This window comes from Cydia fagiglandana, chromosome 17 (genome assembly GCF_963556715.1).
Source record: "Cydia fagiglandana chromosome 17, ilCydFagi1.1, whole genome shotgun sequence".
Taxonomy (NCBI): Eukaryota; Metazoa; Arthropoda; class Insecta; order Lepidoptera; family Tortricidae; genus Cydia; species Cydia fagiglandana.
In genome coordinates, this window is record NC_085948.1 from 16885810 (window position 1) to 16905380 (window position 19571).

The 19571-nt window shown below is 36.8% G+C and overlaps 2 protein-coding genes across 3 annotated transcripts in view; one reads left to right on the forward strand and one right to left on the reverse strand.

The window, feature by feature from the left end:
- LOC134672615 (uncharacterized) overlaps positions 1 to 19571 on the forward strand; it is a 299268-nt gene that overhangs the window by 66294 nt on the left and 213403 nt on the right. Inside the window, exon 3 of the mRNA XM_063530570.1 lies at positions 13048 to 13093. Within this exon, the coding sequence (XP_063386640.1) occupies positions 13048 to 13093 (46 nt within the window). The remainder of the gene's footprint in view (positions 1 to 13047; positions 13094 to 19571) is intronic.
- LOC134672603 (uncharacterized) lies at positions 9149 to 12768 on the reverse strand. 2 transcript variants are annotated; one of them, XM_063530557.1, is made up of 3 exons: positions 12708 to 12768; positions 11172 to 11405; positions 9149 to 9993 (listed from the first exon to the last, which is right to left on the reverse strand). In XM_063530557.1, the coding sequence occupies exons 2-3, from the start codon at positions 11356 to 11358 to the stop codon at positions 9455 to 9457; spliced, it is 726 nt and encodes a 241-aa protein (XP_063386627.1). In that variant the 5' UTR covers positions 11359 to 11405; positions 12708 to 12768; the 3' UTR covers positions 9149 to 9454. The 2 variants fall into 2 exon arrangements, with proteins under 2 accessions (XP_063386627.1, XP_063386626.1); XM_063530556.1 differs by having other exon boundaries at positions 11172 to 11379; positions 12680 to 12768.

Sequence of the window (19571 nt, forward strand, 5' to 3'; positions counted from 1 at the left end):
ATGACTACGCCGCTAAAATATAGGTGTTCGTGGCGCTCAATGTACGTATTGCACAATCTTGGCATTATTTTATCATTGACTACTGATCTATCTATATATTATTTCCATAGACCTAGTATTACATAGATGAGCTATACGCGTGCCTCCGTGAGGGACAAAACATACGCAAAGCGACAATATTAAAAACACGTTTTGACATTCCTGACAACATACCAAAAACAATCTACGTAATTCGGTCGGGTTATTTGTTGCCCACCATAAACCATACTAAATTATTGGTGGGGAACAAACAAAAAGTGAGACTGTGACAAGGACAAGCAATAATACCGCTTTCTCTGCTACTCCTACTGAAATTTTTATAAGTGAATCTCGTTCGGTCGTTTGGCCCCTCCCCCGTGTCATCTCTATGTTATTGTACCTCTTTGATTATTTCGTACTTATTGTGGAAGTGTGTGTTACACGCGTATTCGGGAAACGAGATAATCACAAGATCTAGAAACGATATAGAGATCAACTAGATTTACATTAGATATCGACTAGATGTGACTTGGATATCTAAGTCATAACTTGTCGAAATCGTTCAAGAGGACCTCCAGAATCGCGGAAACGTCAAATTTGACATATCTATCTTGTCGAAATCGTTCAAGAGGACCTCCAGAATCGCGGAAACGTCAAATTTGACATATCTATCTTGCAAATATCTTTAAATTATCCATATCGTAACTTGTTGAGGTCTAGTAGAGATCTAATACATTTTCAGAATCGAGCCGAGAGTTAGTATTCAGTTACAGAGACATACTTATTTGATAATTTAGCTTGTCCTACTTCTGTAGTCTCTAACCTCTATTTCCTAAATAAACTTAACTAAATCATACAATTTGTTGTTTGGGTCATCATGCTTGCTTGCGCACACAGTTCCTAAAATAAGTCGTATCAATGTCGGCGGCCGATCGTAAGATCAGGCAGGTCGTAATGTTCCTGTGTATTGTTTTGAGGATAGTCACATTAAACCAATATATACCTACTTAGGTAAGATAGATTCGTTAGGTAGCTTCAGATGCCCAAAGGGCAAACTGCCCACAAATAGGAGCCCCGCGTTGTGGGGCTCCGTCGACTCAGGGAACGAGTCAAAGATTTTCACGTTTCACGATATGCCTAGGAATTTCACGATATGCCTGATCTTACGATCGGCCGCCGACATCACATAGAGGCACACATACGGACAAGCGTACTTTCATATCGATAACTGGATTTAAGGCGCGGTGTGTAGTAAAATGCGCTTTTTTGTAAACATATTTACAGACTTTTACAAGGACTTCATGCTTTATTTTCTAGTATGTATAACTTTAGTCCTTGAACTACGTTATTGCTTGTCAGAAACACAACGGCTCATTATTTTCTCGATAGAATCTTAAGTTGAAAACATGCTTAAAGCTGTCTTTTGATCCATATTTTAGAAGTACTGCGACGAAAATGGATATGAAACTTACCTCATTCGATAGCTTTTAAGTAAATCTTCGTTATTGCTGGTCCTTTTATCGATACGTTAATCTTTTCATTCATAATTTTATGAATTCAACTTTTGCCTACTAAATTACACCCTACGCGGCAATACCTTGCGCCCATTCCCCGCGCCAGTACGCCCGTGGCCACTGCCAGCGTCGGACCTATGCTAGTTTAGTGGACGTTTCATAAAATGGGTAATCACTGTATAAATATGCAAATAATGTTATACACACAATGTTTTTCAACATACTTACGAAGAAAAGCAAAATAATTCTTAATTACTGTGACATTTCAGACATTCGCCCATCATCAGAGAGCGCAACTTTGGTGCCGATGACAGACGTATGACGTGAAGCTAAATACAGAGTGTTGTTATCTAGATTATAGATACTTAAACAAATAACAACTTATTAGCCTCTTTAGCTTTGAGTTGAGAGTTTTTATACGTACTAGCCACGTACCTATAAAAACATAACTGTCTTTGTCATGTTAAAAATAAGATTGTTGGAAATGACAACCAATTACTGTTTACTTATTTTTTTATTTGTAAAATATAACCGAAATATTATTGTTTGAAGTCGCTATGGAGTCTTTGCAGCCGTATTTGCAGAAATTTCCTTTTCTGATTGTAAAACATGAAAAAATGTGACCAAAATTTAACAGCAAAAGCAAGCAATATAGAGAAACATTTGAAAACAACGAAGCATATTGAATGAGAAGGAGATCGTTTCGTATCGTTTTTTAATGTTTACATTATTTTTTTTGTAAATTACCAAGCATTTTTATAAATATACAATAATATAGGTATATATTATCATTATTAAGAATCATTGAGGTGTTACAACGTTGTTTTAAAAAAACATCCTATATGCGACTTAACGTCATAATGACGTCATCGGCACCAAAGTTGCGCTCTCTGCCCATCATATTGTCATTTTATAACAAGTTGGGAAGCAAAGGCACACACCCATCTAACCAATCCGGAATTCAGTCACGATTGATAAATTGTGTAAACATATTTTATTAAAGGCTATTAAATTAATCAAATTTAATCATTTTTAAACATATGTGTACGGATTTCAAATACATATGTGTGAGTGTTTAGTGTATGGTTACCACCATCATTTCACCGCTTTTAGTTTCCGAGTTACCTACATGCGTTTTAAGGGAAGTGGTCGAAAAATGCCTAAAATGGTTTTCTGTTTAATATTGGGTAAGGTAGATTGCATGTAGCGGAGATGAGAATGTTGAGATGGATGTGTGGCGTGACGAGAATGGATAGGATTAGGAATGAATATATATGAGGAAGCCTGAAAGTTGCACCCATAACAGAAAAAGTAAGGGCAAATCGCCTAGCGTGGTACGGGCATCTGATGCGGAGGGATGAAAGTCATGTGACGAGAAAGGTATTACGAATGAATGTGGAGGGAAGTACGAGGAAAGGAAAACCGAGGAAAAGGTGGATGGACTGTGTGAGAGATGATATGAAACGAATGCAAGTGAATGATGAAATGACGGGCGACAGAGAGGTGTGGAAGAGAAAGACATGCTGCGCCGACCCCAAATGAATGGGACAAGGGCAAGAGAATGATGAATGATGATTGGGTAAGGTAGAAGTACTAGTGCTCGACGCTGCACTAGTATTCGACATGGGTATAGTGTGTAGCGTTCAAATAGAACTCGACGGCTAATCCTTTTGTTATGTAAAACCGCTAATGCCACGTGCTACAACCTTCTTCTTTCCCCTGCCCTTATCCCACCACCTGCATAAAAAATACGTACTTCAGTTACTGAATGCCGGCGAGTAGAACGCTACAGAACCAGTCTAAAATGTGTCATCGAGATGCGTAACAAAGGCGCGTTATCGGAGAGCGCACCTACACTGGTTTTTTAGCGTTGGCTTAGCCCGCGCTCAGGTGCCAAATAAAATAATTAAGACCCTTTTTTGCAGGTAAGTAGCACGTGCGGTTTTACTTAACAATAGACAATAGGATTAGCCGTTGAGCTCTATTTGAAAGCTACACACTATACTTTATGTCAAAGTAATATAGGTTAAATTTGAACGGCGACGATCTTTCTGTATTCAAATTTAATTCTTGTCACTTTGACATAAAGTGCCCGTGTCGAATACTAGTGCAGCGTTGAGCACTGGTACTTCTACCTTATTTCCGCCAAGTCCGTACCGTGCTTTATGGAAATTTATTCCAAAAAATACTGTTTTTAAAGCAAGCATACGACCCGCATTCACCATAGCCTATGGACGCCTGCAGCTACGGGGATGTGACACATCATGCAAATGTTGATTGATTTTATATAAAATAAAAGTCCTAATATATAAAATAAGCTTTCATAAGTAATAGTTACTGATTTTTAAAAAGCGCTATTCAATTAAAAGACATGTCAAGATCGCTTACCTTCTTTCAAGTACTTTCTAATGCTAAAAAAACGAACTACAGTATTCTTCCTTATTTTCAATACCTACTTGCCCGAAATTGACTTCTAGAATTAGACCAAGTCTACGACGATTTTGATTGCACACGCAGTGCAAGTGTTAATCATAATTTCATAAAGGTTTGTTGTTCAAAATAACACTTGCACTGCGTGTGCAATCAAAATCGTTGCAGAATTTTCTTGGTCTAACTCTATTATATTTTTAAGGTAAGTAAGTACTAATTTCTGCCTCATAATAATTGGGTATAATTTGATTAGTTTCTTATTAGTTTGTCGGGGTATACTCTCATATTGTATACATATAATTTCATTAAGTACTCATTAACATACGAATTTGCTAATAAACCTTATTCGATATTAATTGCCGGAAAAAATCCCGGAACTGACAAATCAGAATATTCAGAATACCGATGGCGCCAGAATAAGGACGTAGACGTGCTGCGTGAGAATGGTGCGGCGGGGCGCGCGGGGCGCCCGCCCGCCTGTTCTACCACTCGTCTGCTTCACCCCCTCGGAAACGTAAAACTCCAGTATAAGAGCGCCTTAAAGATAGCCCGTAAATAGGACTCGTTCACGTTATCACTGTCACGATAGCTTATCAAGTTATCATGGAATTGACAGTTATATTGATTATTGGCGTGCTACGGTAGCAATACGTGACCGTTTCTCGAACGTTTAGAAATAGCAGGCAGCTAAGCTGGCAAAATGTCTAAAATGATCTAAACACTATTTTAAGGTTAGATTTGGCGACTGTTGCAGCTTTGCTGCTGCTGCATTGTTGCAGACTGTTGATCTCTTTGTCAAAGTGTGTTGGTGTCTATGCCGCGTTGCTGTCGCGATTAGAACGAACGTTCAACTCCGTCACTCATCTTGTCAATATATTTAATTCCTAATTATGATTGCCTTTCTTCTAGCATTACGAATTAAATATATTATTAGCTACTTAGACGGTAGTGTTTTTTCAGAGAGTTAATGTTTGGTATATCAGGCAAATAACTAAGTATATACCGTAAAACACCCAATTTTAGTCCAGAAGCTCTTATAAATGGAATAATACACTCAAACAAATAATATGTTTTAGGACTGTACCCACTACTGAACTATTAGGTAAGTACAGTCATGTGTAAAAATATACGTATAACTTACTCAATAATATGTCTCATAGTTCTTAATTTGCTGACAACATAAGAGCTAAGGGACATATTTTTGAGTACCTACCTATGATGAGTGCACCCATATTTTTATACTTAACTATACCTACCTAGTTGGGTGTTTTTATGGTAGGTAGGTACTTAATTTAATCGATTGCACAGAAACAATTAAAATGTCTAACTATAGATAAGGTAGCTACAAAACTATAACATGATAAGACACCTACTAACTATAAACATAAGATTATTAGGAAGCTAGTCACGATGTTATGATAACAAATCTAGATTAGCTAGAAATTATAATACTAGGAACCAAATTAATGACTCTGACTCATTAGTTAAATGGAAATACCTTGTAGAAGGGTGTGGTGTTTTAACCCTTCCATTTTGACGTTTAAGGGGCTACCCGAGGTTTTCGTCGATTTTTGACAAGTTTTGAATCGTGTCGTATTTTTTTGCACTACAGATAAAATTATAAGACAAACGGTTATCGGTTCTTCAATCTTTTATCTCCGGTTTTGTCCACCGGCTTTTGAAAAAAATGAGTACATACTTATTTTTTTATTAATTTTTAAAACATTGTCTAAAAAAACACTTATTTCGTATCTAGTTTGCAGTGAAGGATCTTACATGTACGAAGTATATTTGGGTTCGTCTTTGAACTCTCGAAAATCGTGTCCAAGGTTTTAATTTTAAACTAATTAACACAAAAGTTATGGCCAGAAAACCAGTTTTTTAGCCTAAAATTGTTCAACTTTGATGCCAAATATCTCGAAGACAATGAACTTTAAAGTAAATATGGGATTAAAGCTTAAAGCCGTTGCTGTTAATATGATAAGCTACAAAAAACATTAGAAAACTAAGGGATTCAGATCGAAGGTCATTGGCGTGGGGGAGCCCCTTAATAAAAGGTGAAACTGAAAAAAAATGGGGTAAAAATTAATTCATCCATCCAGACTAACTCACAAAATTAAATCATGAATTTAGAAGTGTTGCTGGGAAGTGGGCTGGGGTTTTGGGTTAGCAGTTATCCGTTATAAAATCGAACTTCGCAAATTGCAGGCAGCTTTTTCTGTCACTTTAATTACGCCTTCATTGGAGTAAAAGAGAAAGAGGAGCGGTAGGCCCTCTATTAATATTACAAACATAAGCATTTATTTATAAGTAAGGGATAAAATGTAATTTACCCATTGAGGTTTATAATTTTTTTTAAAATGGTATGTCTTTGTAGGTTACGACTTATCACCTAAGTGTAGACGATAGTTCAGACATGGTCAGATATTAACTAACCTTTGTGGATCTTACGTCTTTGTAATACGGTTTAAAATGCTACTCAAATGTGGACGAAGTGGACATCAGAGATCTTAATGACTTCTAAGGTTTCAAAGACACACTCATGTGCACGTTCCTTTGACTGGACGTTTTCCGAATGGAGTTCCAGTTCCGATTACAGGGCTACCTATACTTGGGAATTTGACACACACGGCGTGGAATGTATACTTTAAATTCTCCCAATTTTACTATCCGAATATTGCTTGCCTTGAAAAGCAGACAACTGTTTTTCTGATACTTTAGCTGTAGCCTTCACCACCACATTATTAGAGATATAAGATGGAGGTTCGCGCTGCGACAGAGACAAGCGACCAAGACATAAAGGTGGAGGTTCGCGCTGCGACAGAGACAAGCGACCGAGACAGAAGACCGCGACCGGAGACCGCGACCATCACTTGACCATCAGGCAACATATAAGCGACAGTTCGCGGTAAGACAGAGACAGGCGACAGAGACGCGAGAGGTCTCTGTCTCTTCGCGAACTGTCGCTTTAAGACCGCGACCGGAGACCGCGACTATCACTTTTGATCATAGGCAACATTCGTTACCTACATAACTACGTCATACTAACAACAAAAGAATCACGGCGCCGTATTTCGGCACCGTACACCGTACAGCCGAGCGAAACGCCGGAAATATAGGTTCCGATTCAGTATTACCTCGATATGTAGATGGAAAGCGCAGTATGCGCTCACGCGAATTAGGACGAGGATATAAAAAGCATAGAAGAGTTAATATTCATCAAAATAAAAGATAAAGAAAAGGGTACACAGTTCGATCTGTAATGTATCATTTTAAATTGAGCAATTTCAAATGTACCTACCAATACCATTATGCCTGCTGAAATAATAACACCTTTTCACCTCAAGTTTGCTTAGTAGCCCGTTTTTTGTCCTATTAAAAAATATATATGAGGGTCTTCTTCGCCTGTCGATACCTATTTCCAACAGATAACTAATGGATGACTGTATATACTTGCTGATATCGCAACCGGAACGAATGAGGATTGCATCGCAGCCAATGTCACAGATAACACTACCGTGGCATAACAATAACACGTACGTTCATAGGTAGATATGACGTGTTCTGTATGCACGTTCTTTAATGACTACTAGTTTTCAATAGTATACATGTATTAACAAAGTGTGGACTTGAGGTGCTCAAGTAGAGCGGAGCTAAATTGGAAAACTGTAACTCTGTGCTACGTTATTTATTTATTTTCACCACACCAGCTCGGAAAGAATTACTTTGCACTTCAAAAATGAATAGCAAAGTTGCATTTTATCCACATGTGAGGCAAAGTAATCAAATGCAAATTTTGAGTTGTTTTCTTATGTTTGCTGGTAGAATTGACTTTTAAATGATGATTTTTGATGATAAATATCTAATAACATTCATTTGGATTTGATTTGGTTTGATTTTGTTTGATATTTTACATTTAATATTTACTTCGGGTTGGTGTGGTGAAAAATTTTGTGTTTCACTCGCGGGGCAAATTTTGTTTAACCCTCGTGCTTTGAAACCCTCGCAACGCTCAAGATTCCATTTTTCGAATCTTTCGCTTGCTCGGGTATCAATATTAGCACGAGCGGTTAAACAACAACTTTGCCCCCTTGTAAAACAAATAACTATTTTAAATCCTCTTCCTCTTTTTTAAGTCAGTTCAAAACAGCCTGATGTAAAACCTTCTTCCTAAAACCAGATCATTAAAATCCCCTCCATTCATAGATTGCTAAAGTCTATATATAATTCTATATATTCCCTTAAAAATGTGCTTTGATAATAAAGGAGAAAAATCAATATACAGTGTGGAAAGATAAGTCGGGCCCTGGAGGGAAACTACCTTAAATCCTTAAGCTGGCTCATTTTACTTAAAGGAGACATTCCTTTATTTCTAAAAAGAAACAAAACTGCATTCAAAGATTTTCTAAAACTCGCTTGCCTCGCCCGGGACTCGAACCGACTTAAAATTCCAAAAAATATATACTCGCAATTTTATTGTACTAGTCGATAAAGTTAATGTTAATGATAACGTTTCTCCAAGAAACATTAGGTCTTACACTCGTCTGTCGTACAAAATATCCATAAAATGTAATATTTCGTACTCAACATTTTTTTAGACAAGCAAAATTGAAGAAAAAAAGAAAAAATCGTTGAATGCAGTTTTGTTTCTTTTTAAAAATAAAGGAATGTCTCCTTTAAGTAAAATGAGCCAGCTTAAGGATTTAAGGTAGTTTCCCTCCACGGCCCGACTTATCTTTCTACCCTGTATATTATATCACAATCTCAATATCTTGTCCAAACATCGATCGACCATGATGTTCCGTATCCGAATTTAATAATTCACACCTCAGACATGAATGCATTTTCTGCAGGCATTAATTGAGTCGTTTCCATTAAAAATCTACATCACTGTAATATTTTAATTAAACCCCGGCTTCATAGCGGACAACAAAACAGACATGACAGCATTAAAACATTTCATTGATATCGTATCGACATTTATGTATGCCAATAAAAAGGTCGGGAATATTTCAATCGAGATATTTATGTAACGGTGTTTTACGGTATGATTGTTTTGGAGTTCAGATTGAGCACATATTTATGTTGTTTTAACATTTTTATTGGTATCAATTTACAAACAGTTACGTTATTGTATGTTACATTTACATGATATATTTCTTATATGTAATTAAATATAACGAGTTTAGATGTTATGAAAAGATTTTGAGTTCCTCAATATGTATAAAAGTAAATAGGATTTTGAATTAAAAGTCCCTATGACTTACCTATGATATAATTTTACAAAAAAAACTAAGATATATCTCTCATCAAATATGATATTTGAATCAGACCACAACCAATGTTAAATATATAGTTTGGCCAACCATTTACTTTTAGTCACTAGAAAAGGCACTCAATTTCAAAATTGTCAGTGCCGAAGTTGACCTTCAGATATTTATATGCGCCGTGGCTAAACTAATTGATTTCTAGATACAGAATCAATTATTTTCTCATTCATCAGGAAATTGTATCTTCTTTAGCGCCTGCAAAATCTGAATCTTAGCTTCAAATTTCTGTCTATCGTCGAATTTTCCAAAAGTTTTCAACAGTGACAGCAAAAATAGTTTATCTTCCTCACAATTTAAAGAATTCAAACTAACACCTTCAACAATCTCAGTGTTTTGAAACGGGTTTTCTGCTTTCAGTTCTTCCTGAGGCTCTATGACCATAATATTATCATCATCCTCATATTCACTGGGACTGGGACATTCAGTTTTGATTTCATTGGAATCATTGTTGACTTCACTCTGATTATCCACATGGTCAGTTGTGTCAGCATGATGATTTGAAGAGGTTACAGCCATAATTTTTTCCATTTCTTTCTTTTGTTCCTTACTTAATAGGAAAAGCATTCTGTTGAAGTATTCGTATCTCTTTCTGCGTTTCATTTCTCTGCCATCTAATATGTCTTTGTATTCTTTCTTCTGAAAAGACATTTCCCTTCCAAAGCAGGTTCGGAGGTTTTTCCAGCGTTTTTTAAGCTCCCTTCCTGTAATAAAAAAATTAGGTATCATAACTAAATATTCCTGGATTGACATGCAAGTATAGGAACGAATGAAAAGAGCAAAACACGAAATATTTAAGAGCGATAGAGAGGCAAATAAGGATTTTTTTTTTGCGGTAGGCCCTCTAGTAGTAAATGTGAAAATAGGCATAGTGTCCTGCGCAATACAAAATCTCAATGTACGCCCTGTATATCTTTGTAGTACCATCAAAAAAGAAATAACTATATTGACCGTAACATGAATCTTATTCCTTTGTGATTAAGGTCTTTTTTAGGCATTTTAGCGACTCACTTGCCCACAGTTCATAACAATCTCAAAGAATTCCCTATGGACTATTTTCCTTTGCTTAAATAACAGAAAATTCCCTACAGTGCAAAGTCAATTTCACACTTTTAAAGCTTCACGCGATTTTGGACTTTAAGAACTATAGTTGTGAATGCATTATAGAATGGAAAGTGAAAATCAATGCCAATGAAAGCAAGAATGGAGGCAACTTAGGAATATAAGATGAAAAGTAAAAGTATGTTCAGAGAGAGTGAGTATTAATAAAATATGATAACAATTGTGTACTTTTACTTGGTACAGTCAGCAACGACGCAATTTAATGTCAATAACAGATGGTTTAAAATGGCTAAATATATTGCAACATACTCTTTGCTGCGTATCTTCAGGCGAGCGAGCTAAAATGTCTTAATTTACTTAGCTAAAATCGAAAATGTCAATAATATATGTTGTGTATACTAAGGCTTCCCTAGATAATTTCATGTCAAAAGTCTAATAAAAAGACAAATAAAAAGTTACATTATTGATAGGATTCCTCGAGGAGCTGGGCTGGCAAGACTAGCCCACCCCCTATCACGCAAAATAGGCGCAAGACGTCGAGTTGCGGAAAATCGCCCGAGCTACAATACAAGTTACATTAAGGGTAAAAATTAAATATTATCGTTTGTTTTGTTCACTGTACTTTTTAACTGAATACAGCGACGTTGATATAGCAGTTTTTTTTAATCGGCGATCAAACATAGACATCAGTATTGTTGATATTAATAACAATTTTAACCTATTAACCGCCGTAGTCTCAGGCAACAAGTCCATCCAACTCATAAATAAGACAAACGTGTAACTTCGTACGCGGTTAAAAGGTTAATAACTAAGTACATACCATACTCTATCCTCTTTTGCATTGGCATCGTCTCCCAATCCGAAAACACTTCAGTACACATTTCCCTCCACAGTCTGTGTTTGAACTTATTATGGCAGTGATACATTGGGTCATCTTTATCATACAATGGGGGTCGTTTTGACACCGCGTCTATTAGTTTGTATAAATTTATGTTGTTCACGTTCATATTTTTGGTCAAACGCTGTTTCTATATATTGATGTTTTGTGTGTTACCTGTTTTGGTTTATTAAATAGTGATGCACTTTGAAAGTTACTGCCCAAAGCGTAGCGTAGGTATTTAAGTGCCTACCTACTTATTGAGTAGTAACCTATGCAAATTTAAAATTGGGAAATTTCTATGGTGGGTCTTACGAGGAGGTACATACCATATTCTATCCTCTTATGTAAGGTCATCGTCTCCCAATCGGAAAACACCTCCGTACAGGTTTCCCTCCACAGTCTCTTCTTGAACTTGCCGTGACAGAAATACATAGCGTTGTGTCTGTCATACAACGCTGGGCGTTTCGATACCGCATCTATCAGTTTGTATGAATCTATGTTGAGTACGTTCATATTTTAGGCTGTTTAAAAAAAATGGTTTTGGGTGTTGCCTGCTGTTGTGTGTATGTATATCCCTACTTATTTCTTTATTCATTTCCTTATTTATTTATTCGAAATTCTCTCTCATTAGTCTTAATAAAAATGTACCTTATATGTATTACCTAATATGTTTTTAAAGGTTTGAAATTCTAAATATATTGATAGCGAATTTTACTAACCCAATAGCACAGAATAAATAATAGTACTAGGTACAGAAGACTCACTCTCTAACAAAACGCGTCTGTTAGTTTGTTACGATCAGCACAGATATGGCCGCTAGGTGGCGACAGCGCCACGCGCGGCTTATGGCTTTCCCCAAAATTGGTGTGGAACGGATGTACTTTTAGCTACCTGTAGCAAAGCGACGAAATCGCGGAGTGAGCCACGCCTACCAATAGTAGGTACATAATAAAGGAATATATAAAGCAAGAATATCGTAATTAAATGTATTTAGATTGCACACGAAATTATATTATTAATTTATGTAAGCGTAGAAGTCGGTTATTTACCCTCGTAAGGCCCTTCATACAACAATTTCCTATTTTTAATTTAAACCTTTTTGAACGTAGGTACGCCCGCAAAAGGAGTTTGACAGATGGATGTCATGTAGATTGACCTATACGTATAATATTATACTCTACATAATATTGGTAAAGAAATGTTACGGGCAGCAGAGTTATATATGCAAAACCCCTTTGAATGAATAATGTGGATACCGGCAAGCACATTCCTTATAAAGACAAGGTCATAGAGACACACGTTTTCGGTATTACAATACGTGTGCCATAAATAGCACATCTTTTACAACACGTGTGTCATAGTCACATCACTATTTAAAGAATGCCCACAAAAACAGACAACACACGAAACATCACTTTGGTTAATACAAAAACACAATACCAACATACACACACTTTTAAATCTATTTTTATTTACTATGTAATAAACGATTTAAATTGCCAGCAACGTAATACTTCGATGTAGCGTTCCCTTGGCATAGGGAAAGCAACTGAGTTGCCTCAGTTGCCGTCGTTGCCAGACGATCGCTAGCGGTGTGGCAACGTCGCGTTGCGTCGCAATACGAATGTTGACAGTCCTGTAAAAAGGTCGTATGTACAAAGATACCTTGTTTGCCAAGTTTCTTTAGACATATTTATACCTACTTAATTTGGTTTATTGGCACAGGATAGATGTTTGTATTATTTTTAAAATTACAGTTTAATTTTTGATCACTTCAGAGCTTAATGGACAACAAAACATTTTTTTTTTGTTTCAGTGGAAATCAAGATGGTGCGTGATGCGGAAGCTATCTCCAGTAGCAGGTAAGATCACTTGTATCTAACCCCTTCACCGCCATATATGTCAAACTGACTCACGCTGCAGCCCAATATCATTCAGTACGGCTACCATCAGTTTTGACATTGACAGATACGCTCGCGTCTAAGTAACTTACTTTCTATGCATCTCGCTCGTACTCGCATATTAGTGCAAGCGAGATGTATAGAAGGTAATTTACGAAGACGCGAGCGTATCTGTCAATGTCAAAACTGGTGGTAGCCGTACAGGTTCACGCTGACGCGCCCACGATGGCCACGATAGGTGATGCGTTCAAAGGGTAAAAACCAACTATACCCATTTTCAAATATCAAAAACCCTACTGTTCTTCCAAACTTGGCTATGTTTTACGCGCACACTGTTTTTAAAAATTAAAAACCCATTCATTTCGGAATACACGAAACCACAAATCGTTTCAAAGCACTTAATTAACGGTTACAAAAAAAAAGTAAATGTAATATAGAATTAGTTTCTAAAACGTCTTAAATCCTTCTCAAATCTTCTTGTAATATCGACTTTATTCATTTAAATTCAAGGTTTATTTTTGAGAAACAGTAGGAATGGAAATATTTGCACAATTTGCAGAATCCGGAGTTCCGGACGAGGCTAGTGAAAATTATTAATATGGTTACTTTATTCCAAATAGAATCTTATTTATATAGAATTAAGAGTTAATTTATCTGTTTAGTATGTAAGCAGGTAAACGGTAGATTTTTATATGACTGTAGAAAATTGTTATTATAGTATGTGTCTGTCTATGTTACTATACTAGTGTAAATATACAAATACAAATATAACATACGAGTATATAGAAAATACAAAATGAAATAATGTTTTCCATGATACAACGGCCAGCAATATTTACCGCTCACGGATAGAAAATGTTACTTCCTGACCGGAAAAAAATATGGAGACCCATTCAGATTTAACAATTTTTTACAATTTACATCATATTTTGATACGACCTTGAAAATAGTTCACTCTGATTGGTGCATGAGAAATGAAGTGAGCCGTGCGTGACATGCGCGCCAATCACCAAGACCAGGGCTCTCCAAACCCCGGCCCGCCGGCCAAATCCGGCCCGCGAAGCGTTCCAATCCGACCCGCCGACAGCGTTCCAATCCGGCCTGCGGGAGCCAGGCTCCAACCAGATACATCCCCCCTCCCCCCTCGGCGCCGACGGTGGCCCGCGTGAAGTTTCTGAGACGCAATATAGCTCTCAGGTACGTAAAAAAAGTTAGGAGAGGTGACGACGATCGTCAAGGTATCAAAACTGTAAGAAATTATTAAATTAGAATCGACCCCCAGTCCTGAAAAAGATTGGAAGTTGTTTACACGCTTCAGGAGGTAAAGGAAGTTTTCAAACAAACATGCAATAGAACAAATACTATATTACAGTTCCAGGTTGCTTTAGAAATCCCAGGGAAACCTAGAAATTTTTATTTCCGGATCGTCTCTAGCGTTTATTTTATTCTTACTACGGTATCGTCTTGTCCCATTCTTAAATTAGTCATATTCTGCTTTCGTCACTCATTCTACATTGAAAGCCACCGACGATTGTGACGAATGTAGAATGGGTGACGAAAGCAGAATAGGACTAATTTACGAACTTGACGAAAAACGAGACCTTTCAGACTTCTATCATCAATTTAGGGATAAAAATATATGTTTATTTAAAATTTTTAGTTTTCATCAAAGATTATTGTCTTTGGTTTGTATGCTTTCGATATTTCCGTGAGCAGCAACCTATGCAATTTAGATATAAAAATTCTAGTATTTTTTTTAACTTAAAATGTGATTCAAATTCAATCACCAACTCTTTAAGGCCCCCTACATCTGGCCTCTTTCGAGCGCCGGCGTCTACAATTCTATGGCCGATGTCGACGCAACGTCGACGCAGCGTCGACGCAACTGCGCAGCGACGTCATTTTCCATAGCGCTGGACCGACGCCGACAGACGCCGACGCTCGAAAGACGCCAGATGTGGGGGGGACCTTAAGCTATCCTATATATTTCATATATTTTTCTGTACATAGTATACCTAATGAGTCACTACTAACTATGGGGAGTTAACTGCCACAAAAATTTAATTTATTTAATTAGGAGTACTAGAGTTAGACCAAGATAAATCTGCATTGATTTTGATAGCACACGCACTGCAAGTGTTATGTACGTCATAATTTTATAGAAGTTTCTTGGCCCTAGGCCCTAACCCCTATTACACTCACAAAAATGATGCTTGTAAGTTTTGAAGAAGAAAACCTCATACCATATATTTTTAATAAAAACATTACTATAACACCGGGCCCGCGGGACTCGCATTGGATATCAAAATTTCACAAGCGTACAAAGTTTCCGTAAGTAAGTGTTTTGCGAAAACTAAAACACAAACTTATGCTTGCGCGTGGCGAATTTAGGAACTAAAGTTTGTACGAACATATTGAAGTTTGCTTTGACGTCCAGCGCTACGTTTAAGGAGTTTTATAAGTTGGTATTATGTGCATTCCTTTGGGAGTTGTCTTGGATAGAGGGCTGATAGAAAATTTTTTTTAGAAAATGTAAAGAAGAGACTAGTGAATTGGGCCTTGTTTAGAAATATGAACTAGCTTTAACCACGGCTCTGCTCGCGTGTAATTTTAATTTTTGTTGTCAGGGTTTATGATTTCTGCGTGCCAAATTTCATTTAAATGGGTTAAGTAACTTTTTGTAGCTTAGCCGCAAAAAAGGGGTTATTCCCACTAGTTACCACCAAGTTCTTACCAGTGGTAATAACTTACTGGGACTTTTTATTCCCCGTAGTTACCACTGGTAAAAGGTGGGACTTTTTTCCCAGTAGATACCGTGGTAAAAGGTGGGAAAAAAAATTCCAGTACTTACCACAGGTAAGAACTTGGTGGTAACTAGTGGGAATAACTCCAAAAAAGTAACAAACAGAACAAAGTAAAAAATACTGTGTAAGTGTAGATATAATTTAAAAAAAAGTATTGCTTAACGTTTTAGATTATTATAGGACAATTTTTACACAGATCAACCTAGTCCCACAGTAAGCTCAATAAGGCTTGTGTTGTGGGTAATAGACGACGATATATATAATATACACATATATACTACTTATATACATAGAAAACATCCATAACTCAGGAACAAATATTTGTGATGAACACACAAATAAATGCCCTTACCAGGATTCGAACCCGGGACCTCCTGCTTCTTAGGCAGGGTCACTACCGACTAGGCTAGGAGGCCGTTGCTGCTTAGATGCTGACTACAATTTCCTTTTGTTTTCTACTGTTAACTATCACCATATACATATTTTCCTCGTGTTTTTTTGCGCCGAGAACATCCTTAAAGCCTTCCTCGAATCCGTGTAAAAAGTTTAGGCACAAAAATAAAAACATGGTAGTTCCACGTTCCACACAAGTAAGCTTTTTAATGATCTAACATGACCTTGGCCAATGCACTACCTTGCTTCCAACTAAAAGTAAACAAAACTATTTAAGTAGTTAGAATTTTTGAATAAACCTTGAACTTAATGCTAGAGCTAGTCATCATGAATACTAAGTAAAACCTATTGCTTGAGGCTTGTCCAAGGATGTTGTCATTTGAGATAATGTTGCCAGCCAAATAGGTACGTCATCGTTTTAAATGAAACGGCCCTATTCGATCTTTAAGATACGTCAAATACCTATTACACGATACGATACGATAGATACGATATGGATGACTAAAAAATAATTGTTCTTGAGTTTCTTAATAAATCATAAAAAGTATTTAAGGACCAAAATATATTTTTTACTATTCATTATGACTCTTTTTATTTAGATTTCGAATGTCTAAGATCATCTCCAAGTATTTTTTATTTTTTTTCGCAGACATGATCTGTTCGTCATCAAAATCTTGCTCTTTCGTGAAGTTGCGTCATATAAAAACTATTATATAATTTAACAATTGCGAAAAAACAATTCCTACTGTCGTTCCCATAATTTGCCCTAACTTGACACTAGATTGCATGCCGCATCGCATTCGACAATGTAAACAAGCTATTATTTTGAAATTTATAAAATCGTATTTGAGATGGAACAATGTTTCATATTGTTTGATGTGGGAAATTTTAAAATAACCACGAAGAGAAAAAAACGGACTAAAGGTAAAAAGCAATTGCATTTCACTTTAGATTTAATGGACCTGCACTCACCACAATCAATTTAATTTAATTCTAATTCAATCTAATTACAGTGCGAAGAGCCCTGATACACATGCATTTGATTTGATTTCGGTACAGCTCAAAACCTTAAAAAGTTCCGTTTGTGTATACCTATAGGTAAATTAATTCAACACAAATTGACGTTAGATTTCATTAGATCATAACAAAAATTTGCTGGAACTGGCAGGAAGTTGCGCAGGATCAGGACAGGTGGCACGCTCTCGTTTTGGAGGCCAAGATTTTCTTTGGATGGCTAAACCAAATAGTTCGATTTGCATTTTCTGTCAACAATTGTTATCTTGGCTACCTCCCAGGTTACCTTATAATATACCTACATATTATTATATCATCAGTTAAATTAAGTTACATATGAATTGAGTATGTAACAACACTAACAACATATTATTATCTCATTGTTTAATCGCTTCCATTTTACATTCAATTTACTTGTTAATTGAATTAATAAAGGCCGGTTAAAACGTCTGGTATTGAATTACTTCATCCGAACATTAGTCTATCACCATCGAAGGTTATCTCTCGTTAATTTGATCATTAACTGGTTTGAATTATGGTTGATTAATTAAATACTATTTCCAGTTGCTAGAATCGGTTGAGATATAATTCTTGATATATTTTATTTTATTACGTACTGCCGGATTTATTATTTAATTTAAAATAAATGAAACATATAGTAAATAATTTATGCATAACGTTTATGATATTTTAACGTTTTTTAGGGTTCCGTACCCAAAGGGTAAAACGGGACCCTATTACTAAGACTTCGCTGTCCGTCCGTCCGTCCGTCCGTCTGTCACCAGGCTCTATCTCACGAACCGTGATAGCTAGACAGTTGAAATTTTCACAGATGATGTATTTCTGTTGCCGCTATAACAACAAATACTAAAAACAGAATAAAATAAAGATTTAAATGGGGCTCCCATACAACAAACGTGATTTTTGACCAAAGTTAAGCAACGTCGGGAGTGGTCAGTACTTGGATGGGTGACCGTTTTATTTTGTTTTTTTTTGCATTATGGTACGGAACCCTTCGTGCGCGAGTCCGACTCGCACTTGCCCGGTTTTTTATGATATAGGAGACGCACGAGCAGTAGAGTCGCATGGTAAGCAATTACTGTCGTCCATGGACAGCTGCAACACCAGAGGGTTGCAAGTGTTATATTAGAGTAATTGATTTGAGTCAATCGGTCCTCGCTAGAAATACGGGCGGCCGTTTGCTCTTTCTTTCAATAAGAGTTGTATTGGTAGTGGATTGCGGGGTCTGTTTAGATGTGCCAAGCAAGAGGTTTCCGAACCGAACGATAACTTTCATTGATATGGTCCGAAAACCTTATTAACTTCTTGCATTAAAACGTAATGTAACGCAAGTCGCAACCCCTAAGGAACTCCACAGGAACAGGGCTGTAACCGCGAAAATCGAAGTTCGCAAATTGCGGGAATTATTCTCTTTCTCTCTAATTATGCCTATTAATTACGTCTAATTACGCTTGGAGTAAAAGAGAAAGATCCCCACAATTTGCAAATCTCGGTTTTCGCGGTAGCCGCTCTGGTGTAGATACACACAGAGGTATTCGCAGTTAAACCATACATACTATTAGTTATTCTGTGGTTAAACCCTCTTTCAAATCTATAAATATTGCAAAATACTCGTACGTTTAAATTAACAGCTAGTTGACAAGATTTACTATTTCAGTTTATCTTTTAACCAAACATTGAATGCCTGTCATAATTAGACCCCTCATCTCTAGGCAAATGGACCAATTCAAAGGCCAGTCTTAACTGGTTGTCGTGGAGAATTTATGAATATAAGTCTAACAGTAGATCACCGGCTCACGAGTTGCGCAGACGCAGACTTTCACTCACGATCCGCGGACAAAAGACTGAGAATAACAGATCTAGAACAGGATGGGATGATGAGCCAGGTGCATGACAGTTTATGTATCTCTTTCACTCAAGATCTGCGGACAAAGGTTGGAGAATAACAGATCTAGAACAGGATGGGATGATGAGCCAGGTGTATGACAGTTTATGTATCTCTTTCACTCACGATCTGCGGACAAAGGATGGAGAATAATAGATCTAGAACAGGATGGAATGATGAGCCAGGTGTATGACAGTAGTTATGTGTCTCTTACACTCACGATCCGCATACAAAGGATGGAGAATAACAGATCTAGAACAGGATGGGATGATGAGCCAGGTGTATGATAGTAATTATGTCTCTTTAAGTCAGGATCCGGGGA